Source organism: Lepidochelys olivacea (assembly GCF_965140295.1).
Source record: "Lepidochelys olivacea isolate rLepOli2 genome assembly, chromosome: 24".
Classification (NCBI taxonomy): Eukaryota; Metazoa; Chordata; order Testudines; family Cheloniidae; genus Lepidochelys; species Lepidochelys olivacea.
The window spans coordinates 6,529,909-6,555,404 of NC_140434.1; the positions used below are offsets into that span (position 1 = coordinate 6,529,909).

The 25,496-nt window shown below is 49.0% G+C and overlaps 1 protein-coding gene across 1 annotated transcript in view; it reads left to right on the top strand.

Annotated features, from left to right (window-relative positions):
- Positions 1–25,496, top strand: part of VPS45 (vacuolar protein sorting 45 homolog) — a 54,197-nt gene that overhangs the window by 19,068 nt on the left and 9,633 nt on the right. The window contains exons 11-14 of the mRNA XM_084614110.1: positions 2,901–3,059; positions 4,254–4,361; positions 4,884–5,005; positions 13,373–13,504. Of these exons, the coding sequence (XP_084470236.1) occupies positions 2,901–3,059; positions 4,254–4,361; positions 4,884–5,005; positions 13,373–13,504 (521 nt within the window). The remainder of the gene's footprint in view (positions 1–2,900; positions 3,060–4,253; positions 4,362–4,883; positions 5,006–13,372; positions 13,505–25,496) is intronic.

The following is a 25,496-nucleotide window of genomic DNA, read 5'->3' on the forward strand; positions in this document are numbered from 1 at the left end:
AGTGCACACAAACGTGGAGTAAGAACGTGCCATGTTTTCTGACAACAGATACGCTCTTTGGAAGATCTGCTGTGACTTTTTTTTTTTTTTTTAAGTGGCCTTTAATCAAGGATGCTTCAGTGTTTGGGTGCCCATCTTCGGACATATGGGGCCATTTGTATCCCAGGGCTGAACAGTTCCAATGGGAGCCAACAGGAGCTGCAGGCTTTTGGCACCTTTGAAAATCTATGCCTAGGTGGCACTTGGAATCAAGGCCCACTCGTGAAAATAGAGGTCTCCCCTCTTACTGTTCTACCATTAATGGAATCCCCCCTTGGCCCTAATCCTGGAAGGACCGAGATGCACCTTTACGAGCAACGGGGCAGCTACATTATGAACTGCACACTTGAGAAACCTTTTGGAGTATTGCTCCAACTTCCACTGCACAAACTCTCCTGGAGTGTGCTGCGGCCACTTGGCTAAAGGAGACTATGGTACAGCCAGTGCCTGACTGGACCTTCGTGAAGCCGCTAGAAAATAAATACATGCAAACCACGCAGTTGGCTTTTTTTTTTTTTTTTTTTTTTTTTTAAAAAACATGGAAATGCCTGTGATCAGTATATCTTTAGCTGCGTTGCCCCAGGCAGTTCTCTGTCACGGTCTCCTACTGGTAGCATAGGGGAAAGGCCACAGAAACAATGAAGAATAACCCACTGCACCAAAGAAAGAAGGAATTGTTCTCTCTCTGATGTCATTTCAGCAGTGGATAATTTCACTTGTGCCCTAGGCCCCTGGAGTACAGTACGTTTCAGTTATTCCTTTCCTGATCTCGTAGTAAGTGCGACATTGTACATGAGTCTTAGAAGAGACGACTGCCTGGAAGGTTTTGAATCCCATCTTCTCCTGTGTGGACAATTGCTTTTCTGTTTCATCTGCTGCCCACTTTCTTATATGGACGTTGCCACTATGCACTCAGCCAGGGCTCCGAAATCCGCAAGCAAACATCCCTGCAGGATCCACGCTGTGGGTGAAAGCCCATGGAAATGAACAGCCGTTTTGCTATTGACTTCAGTGGGGCCAGGATTTCACCCTACGTTTTCGTGGTTGTCACCTAATCCAGTTACAGCAACTTGTGTCCATAGACGGGAACCTGTTCGCAATTCGACTCAACCAGATTTGTGCGTCTGCTTTGCCTGACTGTCTGCGCTAGCGGATTCTGGGGGATATCCCATAGTGCCTTAGCAAGGGCTAGAATACTCGGAGGTCTGGCCTTGCCCCGTAGGAGATCACATTCTCTAGTTCATCACAAAGACGGAGCCGCCTTCGTTTCTGTGCCTTTGAGCTGACACAGGCTGGCTTTTCTTTTGAACCTGTGGCAGATTTGTACTGTCCAGAGGATCCTACAGCAGCTATCTGCCCCTGGCAGGAGGCCTGCAGGCTCGTTCAGTCCTTGAGGCCTCTTCTCTGGCATCCGGCACAAAGCAGAAAGTTAAGAGGTTAATTCTTCCCCATGCTCCCTTACGCATCTGCCAACTTGGCTGCGCTGTTTGCGCCGTTATCTCAACTGTACAACTTTGCAGAGTCCGTGCACGCTGATGAGGGGATGTATGTTGGGGTAGGGGAGAGAAGTAACGGTGCTGTTTCTTGTAACAGGAGGGAATAACATTGGGCTGGTAGATCCTGGTCAAAGGCCAGTTTACACAGAATATAATTGCCCATCTCCAACCCCTAGGTAGCTAATGCAGTGGTTTTCCTCCCCCCCCACCCTTTTACCCATGATGGAATCTCTGTGCCCCCCTGGGAGCCATGGTCAGGGCCAGGGCTGGGAGCAGAGCTGCTGTCACGGCTGGGAGTGGGGCCTGAGGCTGGAGCTGTGGCTGGGGGCAGGGCCAGGGCCAGGAGTGGGGCCAGAGCAGAGCTGGGGGCAGGGCAGAGCAGGGCTGAGTGGCACGTCCCACCCTCCCATGGGGGTTGCCCCAGGCCCTGCTGTGCCCCCTGAATGTTCCTCTGCACCCCCCCCCCTCGGGGGGGGGCATGCCCCACAGTTTGGGGACTAGTGGGATACAGCAGGGGTAGTGAAACTCTTTATAACCTGGGTCACATCTTAAGCCTGGCCTATGTTGTTTACGGAGTTAGGACAGGGCAAGGCATCTTACATCGACCTAACTATGGAAGTGTCTGCACTTCAATTTCCCTCCTGCCGCTGTGACTGCCCAGCTACGGTGACTTAGTAATCCCACCTCCACAAGGGGCGGCGAGTCACGGTCAACGTACTTGGGACAGAGCAGTGTCCGCGCACATGGTGCGTTGCTTACGCTGACTGTTACCAGCTTTCAGGAGCCTTCCCACAAGGCCCCATGCCGACGGTACAATCGATATTAGCACTCCTGGGGAGGACTCGCCAGGAGCAAAGCGTACACACGCACTGGCAATGTCATTACTGCCATGGCTGTCTGCTGACGTAAGTTAGGTTGACTGAATTTTGTAGTGTAGACAAGCCCTTAGGCAGACTCCCTAGTGGACGCCTCCCCTCCTGTTTGCAATGACATCCTGTCCCTGTAGCAGCTAAAGCGATGGATTGCATGAGACTGCAATGTTGGAAACGTGATGGCAGTAAATTTTTGTTGCTTCTGGTGCAAAAACTTTCCTTTTGTGCTTCACTTCATCCCTGTCTTCTCTTCCCGTTGCGTACTTCTGATGCCCTCTCACTTTCTCCTCCTCTCCCCGCTGCATGCTCCCTCCTGCCCAAAGACTGCCTGAGACTTTGCCTTCTACACACGCGGCTCTTTTGTCCCTACGCGGCAGGTTTTGAGACGTGATTTACACAACGGCTCTAGAAAAGCCGGTCTAATGCGTAGGGCCAAGAAAACCCCAGCCTTTGAACGCTGTGTTTGGGGGGGGGACCCTTTCTATCGTTGCAGAACGTGCGGCGGCTCCTGCAGAACCCCAAGGTGACCGAGTTCGATGCCACGCGGCTGGTGATGCTCTACGCCCTGCACTATGAGCGACACAGCAGCAACAGCCTGCCCGGGCTGATGATGGACCTCAAGAACAAAGGGGTTTCCGAGAAGTATCGGAAGGTAGCTGCAGCTGTTAACCCATCCTTCCAGAACTGGGACAAGTGGGCAGCGGATAGGAAAACACAAGGGGGCATATCCTCAGCAAGTATCAATGGTCCTAGCTTCACTGAAATCAATGGAGCTGTCCCCGGGTGGGAGCTAATATCTGAATTATTATGGGATGTTGTCTGTGTAGCTCTCCTCCATCCTTTGTTACTTGTGAGCTTTCCTATCTGCCTCTCACATTGTACAGCGCTGAGCCCAACAGGGCCCTGATCTTGACTGGGGCCTCTGGGCATTACTATAAAATATACAGTTAATGATCTGGGAGAACACATCAGCTTCTGGAGTTTGTCCCCATCTCTCTGGATACTGCTGACTTCTCCCCACCCGAGGCGACTCTTACCCTGGCTCAGATGGGCGATCAGATACTGAGGTGACAAAAGTCTTGTAATTAGAAGGAAATTTCTGAAGGACAATCCTGGTATTCGAGTAACAGCCGTGTTAGTCTGTATTCCTTTTGAAATACCTCAAATGGCCTTGGTTGATGTCTGCAAAGCGCTTTGAGAGCCGCTGTGAGACTGGAGCTATAGACTGGCATCATCCTCCTCCGCCCATGTCCCAGGTCCTCCCTCCACTCCCACCTCCTAAGTAAACCACTCATTTTGAACAACTAAAACCCAACTCAAAATCCCTGTCCCAGCTGTTCTTATTTATTACAGTAGTGCCTAGGGCCCTGATCCAGGACTGGGCTCCGTTGTGTTAGGTGCTGTATGAACTCTCATGTGGGTAGGCTGGATTTGCTAACCCCTCCACTCACTTAGGAGTTCTGGCCCCATGGCCTATTTGGTTCGCTGCTGCGGTATTCTATGTTTAATTTTTACTGGTCTCAGACCCAACACCAAGAGAGGCTTGGTTGCAGGGTGGGTCCCCATTTGGCAGAGAAGTTGCAGTTTGAATAGACCATGGAAATTAAACTCTCCTCTCAACCCTCTGAAGGCACCTCTCCAAGGCAGCACCAGGAATATGTTGCTGGGAGTATACAGGGGACACTTGGCCTGCACCTCACCTGTGTATCGGGTTGGGGCTAGCTGGAGTCCCTTTTGGCTCCTTGGGCATCGCTCCAGCACCTTCATCAATGCTAAATCCACATAAGCTTTCCTGAAGCTAGTTCCTCATGTTAATTGGTCTCCGGTCTCCCCTCTCTCTGGACAGCTGGTGTCAGCGGTTGTGGAATACGGTGGGAAGCGGGTCCGGGGCAGCGATCTCTTCAGCCCCAAGGATGCCGTCGCCATTACCAAGCAGTTCCTCAAAGGCCTGAAGGTATTAAGATCTCTGCTGTGTGTTCCCTGGCAAAGCCCAGACAAGGACAGGGGGCGTGCAAGGGACCCGAGGGGCTCTGTGTAGCGTTGCCGTGAGGCAGTCGCATGAGAGCCAGCACCATGCGACAGAGCTGTCCCTAACACAGATGGAGCGCATGCAGGTGGATGAGAGGGCGATGCCAAGGGACACCAGGCACCACCTGCAATGCACCTGTAGTCATTCCTCCTGTCGGCTTGTGTTTATTTCAGCCAGGGCTGCCCTTTACTAAGCAATCTGCAGTGGCTCTTGCCAGCTCTGGGCATGGAGCTAAGGTTGCGGGGTGGGGCCGGTGTACACCTGGTTTCCTGGCTTTCAGAGGTTGGAGTATTTGTGTGCTCAGCGCACTGCAAGGGCACAAGGCAGTTGGTCTGTACCAACAATCACTGCGTCCGCTGGATGCTGGTCGTTCTGGATCATGGTTTTGCTGGCCCGCTCTCTCCGCTTCCTGCCTTGAATTAAAAGCACTTTCTCTCTGTATCGCAGGGCGTTGAGAACGTGTATACGCAGCATCAGCCCTTCCTGCACGAGACTCTAGATCAGCTCATCAAAGGAAAACTTAAGGATGGCCAGTACCCCTACCTGGGTCCCAGCACGCTCCGGGACAGGTACGGAGGGGGCAGGCTGGGGACAGGAGACCCCCTTTGGGGTAAATAAGGGATAGTTAATACCCGTGTCCAATATGTTCAGGAAACATCATAACATTTTGTTTAATAACTATATGATGTGGAGGGGATTCCATAGCACTCGATCTTGGCCTATCGATGGTAAAAGTAAGAACAGCAGAATTAAGTCCTGGAGCGTTTCTGGAAATCTCCCCCTATATTTTTCCCTTTGTCTTCAGACAACTGCATGCATGAATCATAGAATATCAGGGTTGGAAGGGACCCCAGAAGGTCATCTAGTCCAACCCCCTGCTCGAAGCAGGACCAATTCCCAGTTAAATCATCCCAGCCAGGGCTTTGTCAAGCCTGACCTTAAAAACCTCTAAGGAAGGAGATTCCACCACCTCCCTAGGTAACGCATTCCAGTGTTTCACTTAGTGAAAAAGTTTTTTCCTAATATCCAATCTAAACCTCCCCCACTGCAACTTGAGACCATTACTCCTCGTTCTGTCATCTGCTACCATTGAGAACAGTCTAGAGCCATCCTCTTTGGAACCCCCTTTCAGGTAGTTGAAAGCAGCTATCAAATCCCCCCTCATTCTTCTCTTCTGCAGGCTAAACAATCCCAGCTCCCTCAGCCTCTCCTCATAACTCATGTGTTCCAGTCCCCTAATCATTTTTGTTGCCCTTCGCTGGACTCTCTCCAATTTATCCACATCCTTCTTGAAGTGTGGGGCCCATGGAATTGCTCTGTAGCTCTGCTTTAAGAGTATTAGCCTGTTTGTCACTTTGATTCCTTCCAGTTGCCTCAAGACAGCAGCACTCTCTAGAGGTGAAGCAAGGAACTGAAACTTGATCTCTATTTCCCAGTTCTGCTACTGGTTTGCTGTTTGACCATAGGCAAGTCGCTTAACATCTCTGTCTCAATTTGACCAAGGGCAAGTCATGCCTGACCGACCTGATTGCCTTCTATGACAAGATAACTGGATATGGAGAAAGTGGTGGACATGATGTATCTTGACTTTAGCAAAGCTTTTGATATGGTCTCCCACAGTATTCTTGCTAGCAAGTTAAAAAAGTATGGCTAACTTGCCCTCCTGAGCCGGTTGTTCTTTCTGGTGAAAACCTGACCTCGCCCAGTGTGGCTAATAAGCTGGCTAGTAGTCCTAACTGAAAAAGAATGTGGCTGCCCTTTTAGGGCTGAGCTGGTCCATTGTCAATATGGCCATTAAAGGCAGCTATAGGTTCCAATGATTTAATGACCTCTGAGAGGAAGTCATGGCCTTGTGGTTTAAGGCACAGGACTGGAAGGCCGGAGACCTGGTTTCTATTCCCAGCTCTTGGACCAGTTACTTAACCCTCTGTACCTTAGTTTCCTTATCTGTAAATCAGAGTTTCTGCTTCTGTAATATACTGGTTCAGGGTGTTCAAGCCACTTCTAATGAACAATCTGCTTAGAGGATAAGAGCCTGCCATTGCTGCAAGCTTAGAGTTATTCCTTTGGCTCCAAAGGTAGACACCTGTGCTTCTGATGCTGACTATCCTAGGTTCACTCCCTGTTGATGAGCCCCGGTGGGTTGGCACAACGAAGCGCTCGGCGACCCTCTGGGGAAGGCACTTTATATGCAGAGTGTTGCAACAATCCTCACCCCCCTCGCACACCGGATCCTGCCAACTTTTATCAGCAGCTGCCACATTTTGTGAGCTAATAATTTTCAACAAATCGGGTGGCTGTTGCAGGGCAGGCTGGGTTAAATTAAAACTGCAAACTCATTTAGAGCAGAAGGGAAGCGGACTTCAGGACTGAGGTTCAGCTACATTGAGCAAGTGGGAGGGGAGGAAGTGTGTCCAATAATGCTCGTTAATTTCTCTGGCTCTGGGATGAACACCCAGCACAGCTCTCGCTTCCTTCCTTAGCCCCATCATAGGGCTTTGCGATCCAGCTGATACAAGTGAAAACATATTTCAGAACGGAAAGGCGTCCAGATTCCACACCAGCTTGACAGCCGAGGCCATTAACCACTTTATTTCTGAGTGATAAAAGAATTATGGGCACACAAGAGATGAGTTGTTTGTCTACATGCCAGGAAATCTCTGCCTCGTGCCAGATGCTCCTTTAAAAATCCAGCAGTGGATTGTGGGGCTTGTGGAAGGGGCTGCTGGAAAGGAAAAAGCATCTGATTGTCCCAGGATGGGGATGAAGGCAGCAGAAACGCAAACTTGCTCCTAGGAATGTCAAGAAATGAAATTCTCCTCCTAGGAAATGCTCCAGCCTGGCCCTGGAGGGATTGCTCTAGGCTGAGATGGGACTTCAGTCTCCTTGGCCTCTCTGCTCAGCCTGCCAAAGGGGCCAGTTCTGTTCTCTTTGATGTGAGCATTTGCCCAGTGGCCCTGAAGTGAGACCCACCAATTCATTTCACACAGGCCACCAAACAGCAATAACCATTTCCAGACGCTTGATTGGAGCCAGCAAGGTGGGGCAAAGGGCCCCTTGAGCCAGCCAGTGCCTCTAGCTTCGTTTAACCCTCTGCCATTAAATGTGCTGGTTGCCAATGAGATGGCCCTAAAAGGGCTCATCTCCAGGGGTGCGGCATAGAGTGCAAGAATCTGCCCTTGGGGACGTCACGGTGCTAAGGGATTTCCTCAGGGAATGGGAGCAGGGTTTAATTTCCCAATGAATAAGAAGGTCAGAAATGCCTAGATCCAAAACAAAATATAGCTAAGCTGGACAAAAACCAACTTTCCATCTCTTCCCCACCCTGCACCATAGCACCAGCCTAACCCCCTAACTGACTGAGTAAACATAGGGAGTTCTTATAACTTCAGCAAAATAAACCCCAAAAGGCAACGGCAGAGATGCCAAACCATATTCTGCCCTAAGCTTTTCAGAGCAGGTCTTCCCTGGGGTTAGTACAGTGCCTAGCAAGGTGATCCCAACTGGAACCTCTGGGCGCAATATTAAATAACAGCTGCATTGTGGAGCCTCCCACAGATTGTCATGAGCCATCGGGGTCCATTGGAGGGCTATAGCACAAGGGCATGAGATTAGCTGAGTCTCACTGGACAGTTAGGTGTACCCAGAATGCCAGCATCTTGTTGCAGCCCCTTGGGATTGTTTAGAAATACAACTCTTGTCTCTCTTTATCAGCAGGAGACAGTGTAGCCTAGTCCACACAGAATTTGGCCTGTGTCTCAGGAGACCTGGGTTCTATTCCCAGCTCAGCCACTGGCCTGGTGGGTGACCTTGAGTAGGACCCATCCCCTGCCTCAGTTTCCCTATCTGTAAAAGCGCTTTGAGAACTACAGTTAGACGTGCCAGATAAAAGCTGGGGGTTATTTTCACCTTTCTTAAGTACAAAATAATTCAGTGCTTGACTGATTATTTTTGCGGTGTGGAGGGGGGGGCTGGGCAATAGATGCTGAAAGTTGGCCTAACTTGGTCTTGTACTGCTTCCAAAGAGACAGGAGTCCTCTTGGCAAAACCCACTAGCACAGCTGGCCATGTCAGCAGAAAGGCCAAGGACCAAGTGGGCAATGTAAGCCGACCTGCCGCTTGCTCCTAGATGAGGTCAGAAGGTGGCCGTGTATTTTTCCCCCAGTGCCACTGTGGCATGAGGGGCGGCAGCACTGGCTCGGGGCGGAGCGCCCCCTGGAGATGCATGCACTGCTTCCTCCTGCACCACTTGCTTGGTCTCCTGTTCCAGGCCCACCTTGCCTCATGAGGCTGGCTGAGAGCACTAGATGGTCTGGCTGCAGGCATTGATGGGGGAGAACGTACCCCAGTGAGTTTAAGGTGCTGGAGCACCGGAAATCCAGGGCTCAGTGTACAGATGGCCTGGTGGTTACGCTACTAGCCTGGGACTCAGGAGACTTGCATTCAGTTCTCTGCTCCTGTCTGACCTGGGGCAAGTCACTTAGGGTATGTCTACACTTTAAGCTGTGGGTGATTCCCAGCCCAAGGAGACATACACATGCTAGTTCTGATCGAGCTAACGCATTGAAAATAGAAGTGTCGGTGGGGTGGTGGGACAAGCTAGCCACCCCAAGTCCAGTCCCATCTGAGAGCTAGGGATGTACTTGGCCCACAAGCCCCGGCGGACCCTGCACTCAATCAGACCTAGTGCAGGAATTATAAGCACGCCTCACATTCTCTCTGACGGGGATCATAGTCCAGCTCTCCCATAGAGGATAAATATATTAGATTGTGAGGTACTTAAGTTCTAGGGTCATGGGGGGCCACAGAAGTACCTTAGATAGATTGATGGAAAATTAATCGGGCCTTAAAATCTATCCCGAAATATTCCAAAGGCACTGAGAGAGGAGCCACCTTAAACTTCACAACATTGATAATACATGTCAGGGAATCACTTAAAACCCAGCCCAGGGCAAACTGGCCTAGAGTGTGTTGCCACGTGTGGTTTCAGCGGACGGCGTTACAGTGATTGATGCGAGTTCAGCAAAAGGTCAGGATGAAACATTTGTATTTCACCATCAAAGGGAGGCAACCGCTTGAACGGCAAAGAATTTTTAAAGGCTTCTCAGTGTATGAGTCTTTCCGTAATAAATATTATGCTCTTGTGGGGGAGGAGAAGCTCCTGGTCCAAATTAGCAGCAAGGAGGGGAGGGGAATCTCTGTAAATCATCGAGCAGGGTTCCAAGCAATTCCACTTAATCTTTCGCTTCCAACTCTCCTTTTCCTGCCGTTTAAATGTCATTCTCCTCCTATTTGCCATACACGTGCAGGCCCATCGACACTACTGCGTGAGTCATGCTAGCGACAGCTCGCCAAAAGCTCATTATTTGTATTACAGTAGCTCATAGAGGGTCCAGCTGAGATCAGAGCCCCACTGTGTTAGGTGCTGTACATACATGTAGTCAGAGACGGTCAGTTCCCCAAAGGGCTCACAGTCTAAATAGACAAGATACACTCAGGCTGGGAGAAAGGAAGGATTATTATCGCTGTTTTACAGGCGGGGAACTGAGTCAGAGGGAGATGAAGTGACTTGCCTAAGATCAGAGAGAGTCTGTAGCAGGGCTGCGATCCCAAGTGTCCCAGCCCAGTACCTTACCCACAAGACCATCCTTCCTCTTAAAATGCTTGTCAGGGGCTTGATTCCACCATACTCTTGTCTGACAATGGCATTGCTATGCAGCTGTTCAGCTTACTGGGTTAGCTAGATCTGTGCTCTGGTGTGCCAGCTGGGATGGTTTCTGTGACCTGGACTCCACTCAAATGAGGATTTGCCCTGTTCAGAATAAGAATACTACCAGGTTTCCAAACATTTCTCATAAAACGGGCAAGGTCCTTCTCCACCAATGGGTGGAGACCCTCAGACAGGGGAGTACAACTAACCAATGAGACAATCTTGGTCAGTGACACTAAGCAGCGGTCTCTGCACACCAGCAGCCGAACTACTGTGAAGGTTTTAGCAGGCACCAGGGCAAAGGAGAGTTTGTAGAAGGAGGGATTTGAAGGCAGATGTTTAGGGGGAGCTCCCTCCTTGCTTGTGTGAAAATTTAACAAGTGGGCAGTGGAGGCCGGCACCAGAGGCTGATAGGAGGTGAACGTTAACAGCTCCATAGCAGATGAGATGATAGGTAGGTGAGGGTTGACTCAGCCAGGCCGGGTATTCACTTTCAATCAGCTTAGGTTGGTTGCGATAGAGAAGGGGGAGCAGTGGACGGTTTGAAAGATGGTTGACACCGTCAAAGTAATTCAGTCCTCATGACTTCTCCCAAGTTGGTATCAACTGCAGAGCTAAGCAGCCTCACTCTGATCTGCCTCTTCTGGGTCATGATGTTAAGTGTGACTAGACCTCCCCAATTAATTTGTAAGGCTGCTCGTGCTTTCACTGAAGCTACTGCAGGGGTAGCGTAGGCGGAGGAGTAATGTCAGGATGAGCTGTGTTGATACTGTTTTCATCTGCATTCTGGGTTCCTCCTTAGCTGCCTTTGCTGGGGTGGTTTTTAAAAAAAAATCTGTTGAGCACCGTTCGGAAGCGGCCAAGACCTGATTGTCTCTGGACACAGGGACAAGAACAGCCAATGCCAGACTCCTCTGTCTGGGGCTTCATCTGGGCAGCAAGCCCCCGCTGCTCCCTCCAGCAAATGTGCCCTCCTGTGCTGGAGCCGCTAGTCTGATAGTGTGTGTTCTCGGCCTCGTGCATTGGGATCAACTTCCTGCACAGCAACGTAGCCCTGACTTCTAGGGCAGGCTCGCTGCCTGCCTGGGGCTGCTGTACCTCCTGGGATCTGCAGATCTCAAAGCACTTTATGGTGGTGATACATGAAGCCTTGAAAACAAGGGTGACCATGTGCTATGATGCCAAGATTGAGGCCGGGCATTCTGAAGGAGCCAAAAGGAGGTATTTGGGGACGTAAATCCCTTAGGCCTTGTGAGCCTGAGCTGCTTGGAGACCGACCCAGTGGATGAAGTGGGGTTGGGTGGAGGTTGTAACTAAGTGACTCCCTGTGCTAAATTGCTTGTTTTATTTGCCTGTTGCTTTACTGATCCAGTTACAGTCACTAGTTCAATTTAACAGCTGTAATTGGCTGGTTGGGATTTGTGAGACATAACCACTGTGGCCCCCATAGCAGATCGGTATTATACCCACTTCCCAATGGAGCAAACAACACTTGCCCTGGAGAGACACAGGGAGTCGCCAGCAGACCTGGGAATAAAACCCTGAAGTCCTGACTCCCAGCTGTGTGCTGTGTCCTCTAACCGCACGTCTGAACATGCAGTCGCTGTATATAACCTGCTTATCTTAAGGCTGCCATACAGAAGGTTTCACAGCTTGCTTTTGTTCAAGGGACTCTGTAACTCTTCGGGGAGCGATCACTGCACAGAATCCTAGCTCACTGGGAATGTTGTGAACGCAACGTACGCTGTGCTGCTGAAATCCTGATAGTTCTCCCACCATATAACTACTCCGGACTGATGGCCCAAAACATCTGCATGATAAATCGCACCATTGTATCTGCAGAGCTCAAGTGTGGAACGGCTAGGCTGGCGTGTTCATGTACCTTTTTAGGCCTTTTCTACAAGGGACGCCTTTCTGATAAAAACCCTGTCCTTTCGTGAAAGCTACACAGCTGAAGCTAAGCCACTATCCGCTGTTCCAAAGAACAGCAAGAGGAGATTATACACTGACTGCAGATGAAACTTGTGTTGAAGTCCATTGAATGCCTCAGGAAGCAATTTCTTCGTTTAACGTAACTCTGAGAACCATGTTTTTCCAAGTGCCCTGTGATATTAGGCACCTAAAGTTTTGGCACCCAGGATCTGATTTTCAGATGGGCCAAGTACCTGCAGCTTCCAAGAACTTCCAAAATCTGGCTTGAGGTGCCAGATTCTGGGCACCCTATACTAGAAACTACTTTCTGACAGTTTTGGGCCTTGCTTCTGATCAGGAGCTTGCGTGGACCACGCAGACTAATTGCTGATTTGTTGCAGCAAGCAGCTCTAGTCTAGGAGAATACCTGGCTGGAGAACAGAGATCAGGCTTGAGGGCTTAGGGAGCACAGCAGCAAGGTAACCAGGAGGTTGTGTCACAATTTAGCTGCCCTGTAGAGAGAAGCTTTCGGACTCAGTAATGTACGTTATTGGAGTCACCTGAGAGGATGCACAGCACCGTATCCTGTGGAACCCCTACAGTGCACTCCAGGGTTCACAGATCAAAGGTGCCTCATGAGCCAGAACCAACTTCTTGTACCTCTGGGCCAGCTGGGTGACTTGGGGGGTGAGAAATGGGGTTGGGGGTGTGAGGAGGGAGAGATCAAAGTGCCGGCTTTTTTGGGGAAGCAAAATATTCAGGGCCACGTGTCTCTCTGCATGTACCGAGGTGAAAGCACCCTAGCCCTGCAACTTCCCTGCAAAATCCTGTGCTCCTAAACTCCTTAGGGATTATAATCTCAGAGGTGAACTAGGCATAATCCCACCTATTCCGTAATGAGCCAGAAAGACTGCAGCTGATTTGAGCCAAGACGGCTGCAACGCTGTCGATGCCCTTATTTGACTCCTAAATTGATCTTAATTTAACAGCCCCAGCAGGGTTGTGCTCGTGCATTAAACATTGGTGGATGTGTCATGGTGGCGCTCAGTTGGAACACAGACGCTGCCTGCTCCTGCCTTTCAGAACTGTTCACACCTTGTGTAAGTGTTTAGCAAGGTACAAGTGTTTAAATGCCACATGATGTGCTATTGCATTATTGCCCCCTCAGGGCCCTGTACGTCACAGAAATTAGATATAGGGAAAATCCACTGGCTTGCTCAATTTGTGTCCCTGGCCAGGGCAGGATTTATCCCTAGGCTGTGTTGTCTAATGCTTTGTCCTGCTCCGTTTCAAGAGCTCTCCCTTTTCATTGCAGGCCTCAAGATATTATTGTGTTTATCATTGGAGGAGCAACCTATGAAGAGGCGTTAACTGTGTATAACCTTAACCGCACCACCCCTGGGGTCCGGATCGTATTGGGAGGGACCACCATCCACAACACAAAAAGGTAACAAGGACCGGAGCCCTATCCCCTGGGTTTGAAAATGGTTTATTGTGTCTAGGTCTGTGACACAGGAGCATTTCAGGGTACCACTGAACAGTCAGATCTCTGGTCTAACCGCCCTGCCTGGTAGGTATAGCCCCAAATGCCTTGTTGGCTCTGGAAGAGATTGTCAGGCTGAAGGTTTAAGGAACTTGAAAGTCAAAGATAAAAGTTCTAGGTACAGAGAGGCATATGTGCATAGTTTCTCCTGCTTTGAATTTGCCGCCCACAGTAGTATGAATGGGAAGGTAAGGGAATGCCCGGAAATCCAGACCCCACGCCTGATTCTGCTCTCAGTCACTCTGGCGTAAATCAGCCACGAACCTGCTGAGGTCAGGTAGGTTCCACTGGTGTAAGTGAGATCGGAAGCAGGCTCTGTGCTTGCAGTAATGGCGATCTCTGTGCTGCCTGTAGATCTGCACAGTACCGACTGCTCTTCACGTCGCTCTCTTACAAAAGAAGCTGTCATTCCCAACCCACCGTGCACCTCAATATCCTCCCTTAGGAGATGGGCCATGTGTACAGCAGGCTTGATCCTGCAAGACTCTTGGGTATACTGATCCCCCTTAATTCTCTTTGATCCTATGTTACCAGTGCAGCCCCTGAAACATTCCAAGCAGCTCACTTCTTGGTGGGTTTGAGCTTGCATTGCCCCAGCAATGGAAGCAGGTGATCCAATCCTAAAATTCCCTGTTAGTTCCTCTGAACACCATCTTGCTTTCTCCAGAAAACAACTGGGACTTGTGTGATGTGATCAGATGACGAAACTTACGAGCCCAGTTTCCAAACATGGGCACCATTTCACAGGCCTAAGTGCTGATCAGAGCGTCCAAGTCAGGATTCGGTTATCCTAGTAAGGGGGAAATTAGACCATACATCTGTACCACCTCCTGCCAGAGGGTGGGGGAACAGGCGGGAGTATCTCCTCCTCTCCCGTGCCAGCTGCTAGCTAAGCAGAGAACCAAGAATTCTTTCAATTCTTCCCCCACATCCTTCCAAATATCCCATTCTCTCCCCTTTCATAATTAAGTCTCCTGGCCGGTAGCCAATCAGTTGAGGGGGAACAGGAGGGTAAAGTTAGAAGGAATGTGACAGGTGACCTGAATCCATCCCATGTGCTCTATCAGAAAATGTGGTGAAATCTAAGAGCTGGAACAGTCCCTGGAGTTGTCCAACAGCTGCTCTGAACTTAAAGGGACCCCTCTGCCCTGTAGGGACAGACTGAGGGGAGGCTGAAACCTCATTAAACTTCAAATGCAAACTGTATCATTCTGGTGACATTACATGTAAACATTCAGGCTGCAATATTCAAAGCTGACTAAGGGCTTTGGGCAAATGGGACTTCATTAGAATGAATGGGAGTGGAGCATCCAAATCCCCTAGACAGCTTTGAAAATCTCTGCCTCCACATTCTGCAATTTCTGAGTGTTAACGTTCTCATAGACACTCTAACTGGCCTGTGTTGCACACACCCACACCCCAAGGACCCATGTCTGCTCTTGGGTCTAGCCATCCAACCCACAAGGCTGGATGGGCTGCTGAAGCCATAAATCTGTCCCAGGTTTGTTCACCAGCTGGACCAAGTTTGTGAGCCTTTATCATTGTTAGTTCTATTCTGGTAGTGCCTAGATCAGGGCTCCATTGTGCTGGACTCTGTGCAAACACATAGGACGAAACAGTCCCCATCCAGAAGAACTTGCAGTCTGGGAAAATAAATGACATCAAAGCATGTGGAGGGATGCATTTGGGTACATTCAATCTATTATCTACACACACACACTTGCAATTTTAGCCCAATAAATATTTGCTACTATACCTATTATGCTGGACTTTTAAATGCCTTATTTCTGCACCTCCATCCTAATTCCATCTCCCACAAGATATATTTAGGTTGCATAGCTGCTTGCACAGCAATCATTTGTATCGTATTGCATGATCCAGTGGCTTTCACCCCCACTCCCACCAAACATATTTTTTTACATATGTGCAGCAGTGTCCACTCTGAAATCTGTTAGTTTTTCCTTCAGTTAATAAAGCCCTCGAATTGGACACCAGTCCAGATGCAAGTGGCTCTTATGAACTGGGTTACAAAGGCAAGTCTGTATTAGCCCACATTTTGACCAAATCCTCCCCAAACTAGCTAGCTTTCCATTCGCACCCCGCCCCGCTCCATGGTTAGCCTTGGAGCTAAACTGCGTTGCTAGAAACGGAAAGATAAAGTACTTTGCAGTCATGCTCACTGCTCCTTGTCCAATAGGCCCTCCGGAAAAAGAGAGTTGCTAAAATGTCATCTTGGAAAGATGCACCCAGCCTGTAAAAATGCAACTATGATGAAAACATCTGGCTTCATTGCTCCTGAATCACTTTGAAAACCAGTTTCCTGGTGTTCCATTTACTCTAATTCCCAGCAAACAGCCGAACGTACATTCCCTCCCAAATGCAAGAGCTTGTATAAACCAAGAAATCCCAGGGTGTGGCGCAGAGGCTGACAATGCACCTGTGGTCGCTTAGATCCATTTCCAAGCTGAATGACAGCTTCCTGCAGGATTGGAAACTGGGTCAAAACCCTCCCACCTGGTGGCTATTCACCAGTGATGTTTAGAGATACTAAGTGCCGAAAGCAGACTGGGCCCCCAAATTAGAGAAACCAAGTAAAACCCAGACCCTATAGATCTCTAGTCTGGAAAAGGAGCCTGAACCCTGTAAACTGTTCTCTGCAGTGGCTTGTTTAATGTTGCAGCTAGCACAATACTACTGCATCTATAACATCGTCCATCAGGTCATTTCAGAGCACTTTACACACATCGAGGCTGTGATTCTCCCCCAAGAGCTTAAAGGAGGTAGGCACCTAACTCCCATTGGAAAATGCCAGGCTAATTAAAGCATAGCGCCTCCCAGCAGCCTTGGTTCAGGAAAGCATTTAAGCATCTGCTTAAGTTCATTCCTGTTCAGCCAAGCACTTAGTCCCATGCTTAACTTTAAATGTGTGCTGAATTCCCGTTGGCTTTGTCGGAGTTAAGCATCTACTTAGCGTGGTGCTGACCAGGGAGCCTTTCCTGAATTGGGGGGGACTCTCTGAATTAAGTAGTAACTATCCCTGCCTTACAGATGAGAAACTGAGGCACAAAGAGGCATGTGTTGCCCTAGGCCAATGGCAAGTCAGTATTAAAACCAGGAACAGAACTCCTGGTCTATGACTCTTGGAGGCCTCTGGCTAAGCTCCTCACTTTAAGAGGTTGGCCATGGCCTACATCTATGGCGGTGTCCCTGCTGCAGCCTAGGCTAGCTGCCAGAGTACAGCGCCATCTAAGAGTCTAGGGACGTACTCTGGCAGCTGGCCCCAGCTGCTCCCAGGGCTGCCGGGCCACTACATCTACTGCCCTCGCTTGAGCAGAGCTAACGCATGGACTTCTGCCCAAGCTGGAATTATGCCCCCCATCTACAGAGTACGCATACCCCAGGCTGTACTGTCAGACCTTGGTAGCATTAAGATGACACATAGGTGCCAACCCAGAATCAGCATTTTTCAGAGGCCCAGCAGGGCTGTCTGCCAAGTGCCATCGTTGCTGTTGATCTAAGCTCTTCCCAGGGCGCATGGGGAGAAAGGGGCAGCAGATGCAGTTACCAGAGAAGACTGGGGGGGGGGGGCGGTGGCATCTATTTCAGAGACATGAAACTTTAGCCTTTCCAGCTAGTGACTTAGTCCTGGCACATCCCTCACTGCACATCATCCAAAGGCAGATTCCCCTCACTGCTGGTGTACTTGGCCATGTGCCGCCTACAATTGAATCCCTCTTTTCTAATGACCCTGGAACAGAAGCTGTGCGAAGGGTTGGAGGAGGCTGGAGGGTGCTCCCCAGCTTGAGGGCCAAGAGGTTTGTTTTGGAGAACCTGCATAAACTGGACGATCGCACAGCACAGTTAAAAGGACACTGTCTATCTAAGGTCCTGGTCTGGCCCTGTCACCATTGTACCTGAGCACCTCCCCATCTTTCATTTATTTATCCTGTGCACCCCTGTGAGGCAGGACAGTGCTGTTATCCCCATTGTACAGATGGGAAACTGAGGCACTGAGAGGTTAAGAGGCTTGCCCAAGGTCATCCGGGAAGTCTGTGGCACAGCTGGGAATTGACCAGAATTTCCCTCCTAACCACTGGACCATCCTTCCTGTCATGCCTCCACTTGCAGGTGATGGGTCCAAAACATGATCCCAGGATGACTGAGTTCTCCCCTCCCCCACTGGCAACTTGGCTACAATCCATGGTGCACTTTAGAACACGGGAATATGTTTTGGACCCGTCACTCTTGAGAGCCCTTTGAATTTTAGATTCTTCGTTCTTGTACCACTATTGCTTTGCACTTGCACAGTGCCATTCAGCCAGCATGCTCAAAGCACACTGCAAGTATTTGGTTTTGTAGGACCTGCCTCGAGGTCCTGTCCCCTCTTCCATTTGAATCCCGTACCAGACAGCTCTTAATCGCTGTTTCTGAAACTGTCCTGAAAATATGATGTTACGTTTGCAGCTAATCCATGTTTAGATGCACCCGTTGCTGACACCTGTTGTCAGCAAGAGGTAATTTTGCTGGTAGAGACCAGGTTCAAGTGTTGAACAGCTCTAAGGGCGCCATAATCCTGGAACCCCCAATTTGTGTCACTTGAAATTTTGGGAGAAGCTTCTGCCTCATCCCCAGGTCCAGTCTACCCGTTTTGAGACTGATCAGATGTTTTGGTGAATGGTAAAATTAGGCTTATAACGGAAGCCCCATTGCAAATCTTGATGGCTTGACAGCCTTTGCGCCGTAACGAAACACGGAGCAACGGCAGAAGGTAACCGATAGCAGAGATCTCCTGACAGGTATAACTTTCACCCAGTATTGAAGGCTGAAACCTGCCTTGAAAGAGGATCTGTGTACTGAACTGAACTACGTGTCCTGTAAGACACTTGGAGGCCACGCGTATTGGAAGGGCTCTGCAAAGAAATTGTAGTACCATTAACACGCTCCACTGAACAGCTCTGCATCTGGATTTTCATGGCAGTACTCAGCTGCAATATTCTGCTCTCCTTTTACGTCGTCTCTTCCACTGACATGGGAGTAAGAGGTCTTTATTTTTCAGAAGAGCGCGATATTAAGATCAGTCAGCGTGAGATGAATTTTGCCTCGTATACCAGCTTGTGCCCACTGTTAAGAGCTGATGTAAAGAGCTGCACAATGGAAGCAATTTGTAATGTAAAACAAATGTGTAGTGTATTGGTCCTATAAAGCCCAGAAACTATGCTAGACATTCTTGAGCACCCTCTACTGCACCTTGAAGTCTTTAAACCATAATTTGAGGGCTTCAATAGCTCAGACATAGGTGAGAGGTTTATTGCAGGAGTGGGTGGGTGAGATTCTGTGGCCTGCATTGTGCAGGAGGTCAGACTAGATGATCATAATGGTCCCTTCTGACCTTAATATCTATGAATCTATGAATCTATGAATCTCCTAGCTGTGTCCCTAGAGCAGAGGGGAGGCAGGGCTCTTCGACCATGTGTTCCTGTCTGTTTGGTGGTGGGCTTAAAGTTTGACTGGCTCAGCAAAGGAACTTCTCCAGATGTTTCCTCCAGAGGCTCTTTACTATCTCCCTTCTAGCAATTTAGGAAGGACGGGGTGGCTGTGACCCCAGACCCTACCCCACCGGAGACCGTAACCCTAAGTCGAGAACCGCTGACCTACTTTGGTTTTGAAAATTTCACCCTTCATTTTTGGTATTCACTGCATGATTCTGCATCTGTGGGTTGGGGAGGAGAGAGAGAGAGAGAGAGAGAGAGAATGTGTGTGTGTGATGATACACACATAGGCAGGGTCCCTGGTTGTGAGGATAAGGAGCTTCTGTTTGATACAGATCAAAGTCAGCCAAGGGCTTGGAGGACTGGGGTGATGTGGTTGGGATAGAGAGGACTTTGGCAGCAGTGTATTGATTAGGCTGGAGGAGGGCAGAAGAGGTTGCATGGTCCAATGGATAAGGCACTGGACTGGGAATCAGGAGAGATGGGTTCCATTCCCACCTCTGCCACTGATCTGTTGTGTGACCTTGGGCAAATCATTTGCCCTGTCTGTGCCTAAGTTTCCTTTCCCACCCTCTGTCTGTTTAGAGTATTTCTACATGACACAAGCTGCCCAGAACCCAGAGTTTGTACTTGTATTGCTAGCCTATGCTGCAGCTGTTCCACTGCATCTAAACTGCTTTTTTGCAGGTGTGTTGGTGCAGGTCTGGCTACCTGTGCCGCAGACACACCCTTAGATTGGAAGGGTGGGGACGGTCTCCGATTTTTATGTCTGTGCCTTGCTCAGTGGGGTCCCAGTTCTGGTTGGGACTTCTAGGCACTAGCGTGATGCAGTTAATCATGGAGCAGTCTTGCTAAGAGATGACCTATATTAGCCATAGCGATGGTGTTAGAATTACCAGGGCCCTGTGAGGAAGGTAAACCATAGAACTTAGAGATGGAAAAGCTTATCTTAGGGATTTATTCCACTGCCCATCACCATAGTATTTGAGCACACTCCATACCTGGGTGTCCCCAGGGTGCACGCCCGATACTAAACTGATCTAGCACTTGGCCTTAGCTGAAGGTTCAAGAAGAAGGAATCTGTCAATGAAAATGACACACCGGGATATAGACAGTGGTTCTTTGCTCTGATCACCCGAGAGGATGTCAGAATGTTGATTGTTCTCGTAGCTTCTGGCAAAGAGCTGCTAGTTTTTCTAAGGTTTCAGAGTAACAGCCGTGTTAGTCTGTATTCGCAAAAAGAAAAGGAGTACTTGTGGCACCTTAGAGACTAACCAATTTATTAGAGCATGAGCTTTCGTGAGCTACAGCTCACTTCCTCAGATGCATATCGTGGAAACTGCAGCAGGCTTTATATATACACAGAGAATATGAAACAATACCTCCTCCCACCCCACTGTCCTGCTGGTAATAGCTTTTTCTAAATCAGCTGGCGCGTTGTCTTTTTGGGATGGGATCCCAGAAGCTGAGTGCTGGAGCCACCCTTTCAGGCTGGGCTTAGATTCCTGCTGTACTGAGTAACGTCAGCTAGTTAGGCCTTCTCCCCTGACCGCAGCTTGGCGTCGTCTCTGAATTATTTACAGAAAAGGTAGGATGCAGTACCTCCATTTGCATTTCAAAGAAGGAAAGAAAAAAGATGGATGTCATGTTATTGTAGGGTCCTGCCCACATGTCTCTGGATGGGGATTAGCAGGGATCCTCATCTGAAAACGACACGAATTGGAATAATTTTTGCATTTTTTCACCTACCGGGTGAGGCAAGCATCCCCGTAATGCTGATAAAATCAGTGCTTTCCATCCATAGGTCTCAAAGCATTTTCCAAAGGAAGGTCAAGTATCAGGAGCTCTAGGATATAGAGAGGGGAAAAGAGACTTGAGCAAAGTGCAGGTCTCCCGATTCCTAGTCTAGCAGTGTAGCTTCTGGACCATGCCTTTGCTGCTGCAGGCTTTGTCCAGGGAGTTAAAAGAGCCTGTGATTCTGGCCTGCAGAGCACTGGGGGACACTAGTGTCTGGGTAAAATGTCAGGGCTTTTCTTATTAAAAATCCGCACGAGACTGCTGAGGTGTGGCATACCCATGTCCTGCATGGATGGGAGAGCTGGAAGCTTACAAAGGACATGGATAAGACTCGGAGCACAATTACTCGAGACCCTGGGTAAGAGAATAATGTCTTTCTGTGGACGCATAGCTTGCCGATAGCAAAGCGACTCACTTCCGGCACTCCTACGATCGGGCAAGATCACAGGCAAATCAGGAAGAGGAGAAAAGCCAGTTACGTTGGAAATACTGTCAGATGCACTAGTCTCCAAAGGAGAGTGGATGTTTTACTACTCCTGTTCTGCAGCGAAAGAGGAAAAGAGGTGGATGACAAGCTTTGCACCGGAGCCGTGACTTGATGAAGAAAATACAGTTTTAATTAAAATCTGAGGCTTAGCTGTAAAAGTAAAGGGAAGTGGCTATGGCAACATGACCATCAAATACACAAAGGTCTGGTTTTCTACTTCTCTTGTGCCCTACAGAGTCATTCACACCTGTGCATGTTGGGTGTAAAACGAAACCAGATCAGAATAGCAGCATCCTACACCCACTCTGCACTCACTCTTCATTGGTGAAAATGATGACGCAAGGTGCAAGGCAGAGAAGGGTCCAACCCATAATGTATGAACTTCAGTGCCGTAGAAAGCTCTGACATCTTTCGCAAGCCTCTTTTCCTCTGCAGGTCTCTGGTTCAGATCCAGCCTGGATTGGTAGAGATTGAAAGTTCTCTCCCTGATGGTTCTTTGGTGTCACATAGGTGAAAGGAGCTGGTGTCTCAGACAGAGTTCTCAGGAGCCAGGCTTTCCTCTCCCAAAAAGCCAGCCGCTTCAGAGCTGGCACCAACCGGCTCCCTTCGGGTGCTCTCAGAAGATGAGGCCATGGCTGAGTGATGGAACAACGCCTGCCAGACAGGATATCGAAAAGATCAAGGAGTGACTCCATTAGAGTATAAGGACCTTCACAGGGAGAAAGTATCAGGTACTAACGGGCTCTTTAATCCAGCGGAGAAAGGCAGAGAGAGAGACCCATGGGCTGGAGCTGACACCAGACAAATTCAGATTAGAAATAAGGCACAAATCTTTATCAGCGAGGAAGAGTCACTGTTGGCACAAACTGCCAAGGAAAGCGGTGGCTTCTCCAGCTCTTGATGTCTTCAAATCAGGACTGGGTGTGTTGCTGGCAGCTGCTTTAGCCAAACCAGTTACTGGGCTCAGTCCAGGGGTAAGTGGGAAGAATTCTCTGGTCTGGTTATACAGAAGATCAGACGAGATGATGTAACGGTCCCTGTAGACCTTAGTCTATGAATTTCTGGGTAATTACAGCATGTCTGCAAGTGCCGTGGTACAGGATGAGGCCACAGAGAGCATGTCTGTAACAACGTGGGCAATGCATTGAAAGGAACTCGCTGACATGGTATCCTGTCGTTTTTTGAATTTGGCTGTGATCTCTGGTCTTATAAACCATTCAGGGTTGGGCATGGGCCAGTACTTGGATGGGAGAGCTCCAAAGGGAAAATACCACATGCTACAGGGAGAGGGGCAGGTAGCAAAGCCGGAAGTCATCTTCCCCAAGTTCGTGCTGAACCAATGTTTTCCCCCCCCCGGTGCTAGGAGAAGCTGTATGGCTGGAGGTGCCATTATTCAGATGAGGGATCAAATGCGGGGTCTGACCCCTTGAGACAATTCAGTGAATCCCAGTGTTGCAGCTAAATTTCAATTTGGCTAACACTGTATGCTCCTTCCCACCTGAAATTCCTCCTGCAATCTCTATTGGACATCATTTTTCCTCTTGCAAAGCATTTGCCGTCCGTTGAAAGCAACTGCTGCTTTCCACCCCAGAGGTGATTTGCCTTTGGACAAGAGACTCAGTAATTCCTTTAGTGCCTCACAAACCTCAGGAGCCTTTCAGACAAAAGGCACCATGGCAATGTAAGATTATTTGCTAATAGACTTTATACATTAAATATGGCAAAACCTGGTAAATTTGCTGACCCTGCAGGAACAGAACCCTAAAACCATGTCGACCTATTACACCACAACGGCTCCATTCTAAAGAGTCTGGGGGATTTGTAAATTTTCTCTTCCAGAGAAAAGGGCAAACGGTTATAATTTCAGATCCTTTTGGATTCATTGCTTTTTGTAAAAAGAAAAGGAGGACTTGTGGCACCTTAGAGACTAACCAATTTATTTGAGCATAAGCTTTCGTGAGCTACAGCTCACTTCATGCATCCGATGAGGTGAGCTGTAGCTCACGAAAGCTTATGCTCAAATAAATTGGTTAGTCTCTAAGGTGCCACAAGTCCTCCTTTTCTTTTTGCGAATACAGACGAACACGACTGTTACTCTGAAACCATTGCTTTTTGTGTAAATGTAAACAACTTACTTTACACAAAATCCCAGGATGTGAAGTTTGTAGATTTATTTATTTTTATGGCCAGAAGGGATCCTCCAATCTTTTTGTCTGACCTCCTGCGTAGCCCAGGCCAGAGACTTTCTTCCAGTTACTGTCCTGAGCCCAAATGTCAAACGAGGCAGATTTGTCATTATTAAATATTGACGGAATCAGACATGTATCGACCCCCTGGGGTTTCTTTGTGATTATCTGTGAACTGGACTAGTGGTTCTCAACCAGGGATCCAGGGGGCTGTGAGCAGGCTTCAGAGGGGCCACCAAGCAGAGCTGGTGTTAGACTTGCTGGAGCCCGGGACAGAAAGCTGAAGCCCTACTGCAAGGGGCTGAAGTCCAGGGCCTTGAGCCCCGCCACCCAGGGCTGAAGTCGAATCCTTAGCAACTTAGCTTTGTGGGGTCCTCTGTGGCGTGGGGCACTGGGCAGTTGCCCAGCTGGCTACCCACTAATGCCTGTCCTGGTTTTTATATGCAGAAAACCAGTTGTTGTGACACAGGGGGCCTTGGAGTTTTTATAGCATGTTGTGGGGGCCTCAAAGAAAAAGATTGAGAACCCTGACCTAGACAACTCCACTTTACCCCCCTCCTCACTGACTGCACATTGAGAGAAGGTTTTTAACAGTGCAGTGGGATCCAAGGAAATTTAGCAGTTTTGACAGAGCGGTTTAATACAAGGAAGCCTTCCCAGGGTTTTATTATATTTCCATCACATTCTAACTCCTCTGGTAATCCACTGGCCTCCCTGTAATGAACTCTCTGTTATTCCTTCTGGATTAGAGTGGATATCTCACAATAAACAAGGAGATTTTTATATTAATACTCTGAGCAGCCAGTGTAAGCACCTTAATTCTCTGCTTTCATTGTTCTTACCAGTCCAACTTCCACTCTCTGATCAACAGCTGTGTCTATGGGGCAGGGGAAACGATTCTGCTTTTTTGGTTGTTTTTAACTAAGCAGGAGACAAATGCGCTTTTGGAGCTGGTTGTGTTATTGTGGTTCGTATCTTTGTGATGGTGTTTGTTTAAATACCCCGTGCATTGTACAATGTATAGGCGTAAGCCTAAGGTACTGGGAGTGGATGCTTTACAGTGTGGGAGCCTTTATTGTTTTTGGCATTAAGGCCCCTTTACTCCACTTTGGCAGTGTAAAGGGGCCTTAAAGTGGGCAAAAATCTGTGTGCCACGTAAAGGAACCTTAGTGTAAATGAGCATCTGGCCGGGTGGAGCTGGGGGGGAGGGGTGTGTGTATATACACACACAACTATTCTTTGCTCACTTTGTGTATATATCCATACATGCACAGTGAGCGAAGTGTGTGTGTGTGGGGGGGGGGGCGGGGGCAGTGGAGCATGCATTCCAAGGAATTCCGTGTAAGTAAATTACACTTCAAAAATGTGACATGTTCCACTAATTGAGTCCATCCTTGCAAATGAACGAAATGCCAGTGATTCTACAAGGAACAGGGGCGTTGTTTGCTAGACTACTACCAACCTGGAGGCCCTCAGGCCTTAATGATACTGAAACTGCAGATAAAATCTTCTCACTTTAGTGGGAGTTAGGCTCCTAGAAACCTGTAAAAATCTGTCTCTCAAGGCCTGATCCAAAGCCCACTGAAATCAATAGGACCCCTATCCGCTTCAGTGAGGTTTGAATCCAGGGGCCACGGGGCCTGATCCTGCGAAGTACTGAGCACTCCAAAGAGATGCTCGGTGTTAGCAGGAATTGAAGGAGCCAGCTGCAGCACAGGATTGGGCCCTGAGTATCCCTGTATGCTGCACAGTCTGTTCGCAACAGGGCTCTTGGCAAATGTCATTTTGCAGCAGCTTTAAGATTTGCTCTGCCACCCCTGTGCGCGCCCCTGCTGGCGCAGCGTTGGGTCAGGTTCCCGCAGCACCCTGCCCTTTCTTACAGAGCACTTGCAACATTAGCCGCGTTAGCAACAGCTTCTCTGTAGAGCCTGGAGCTA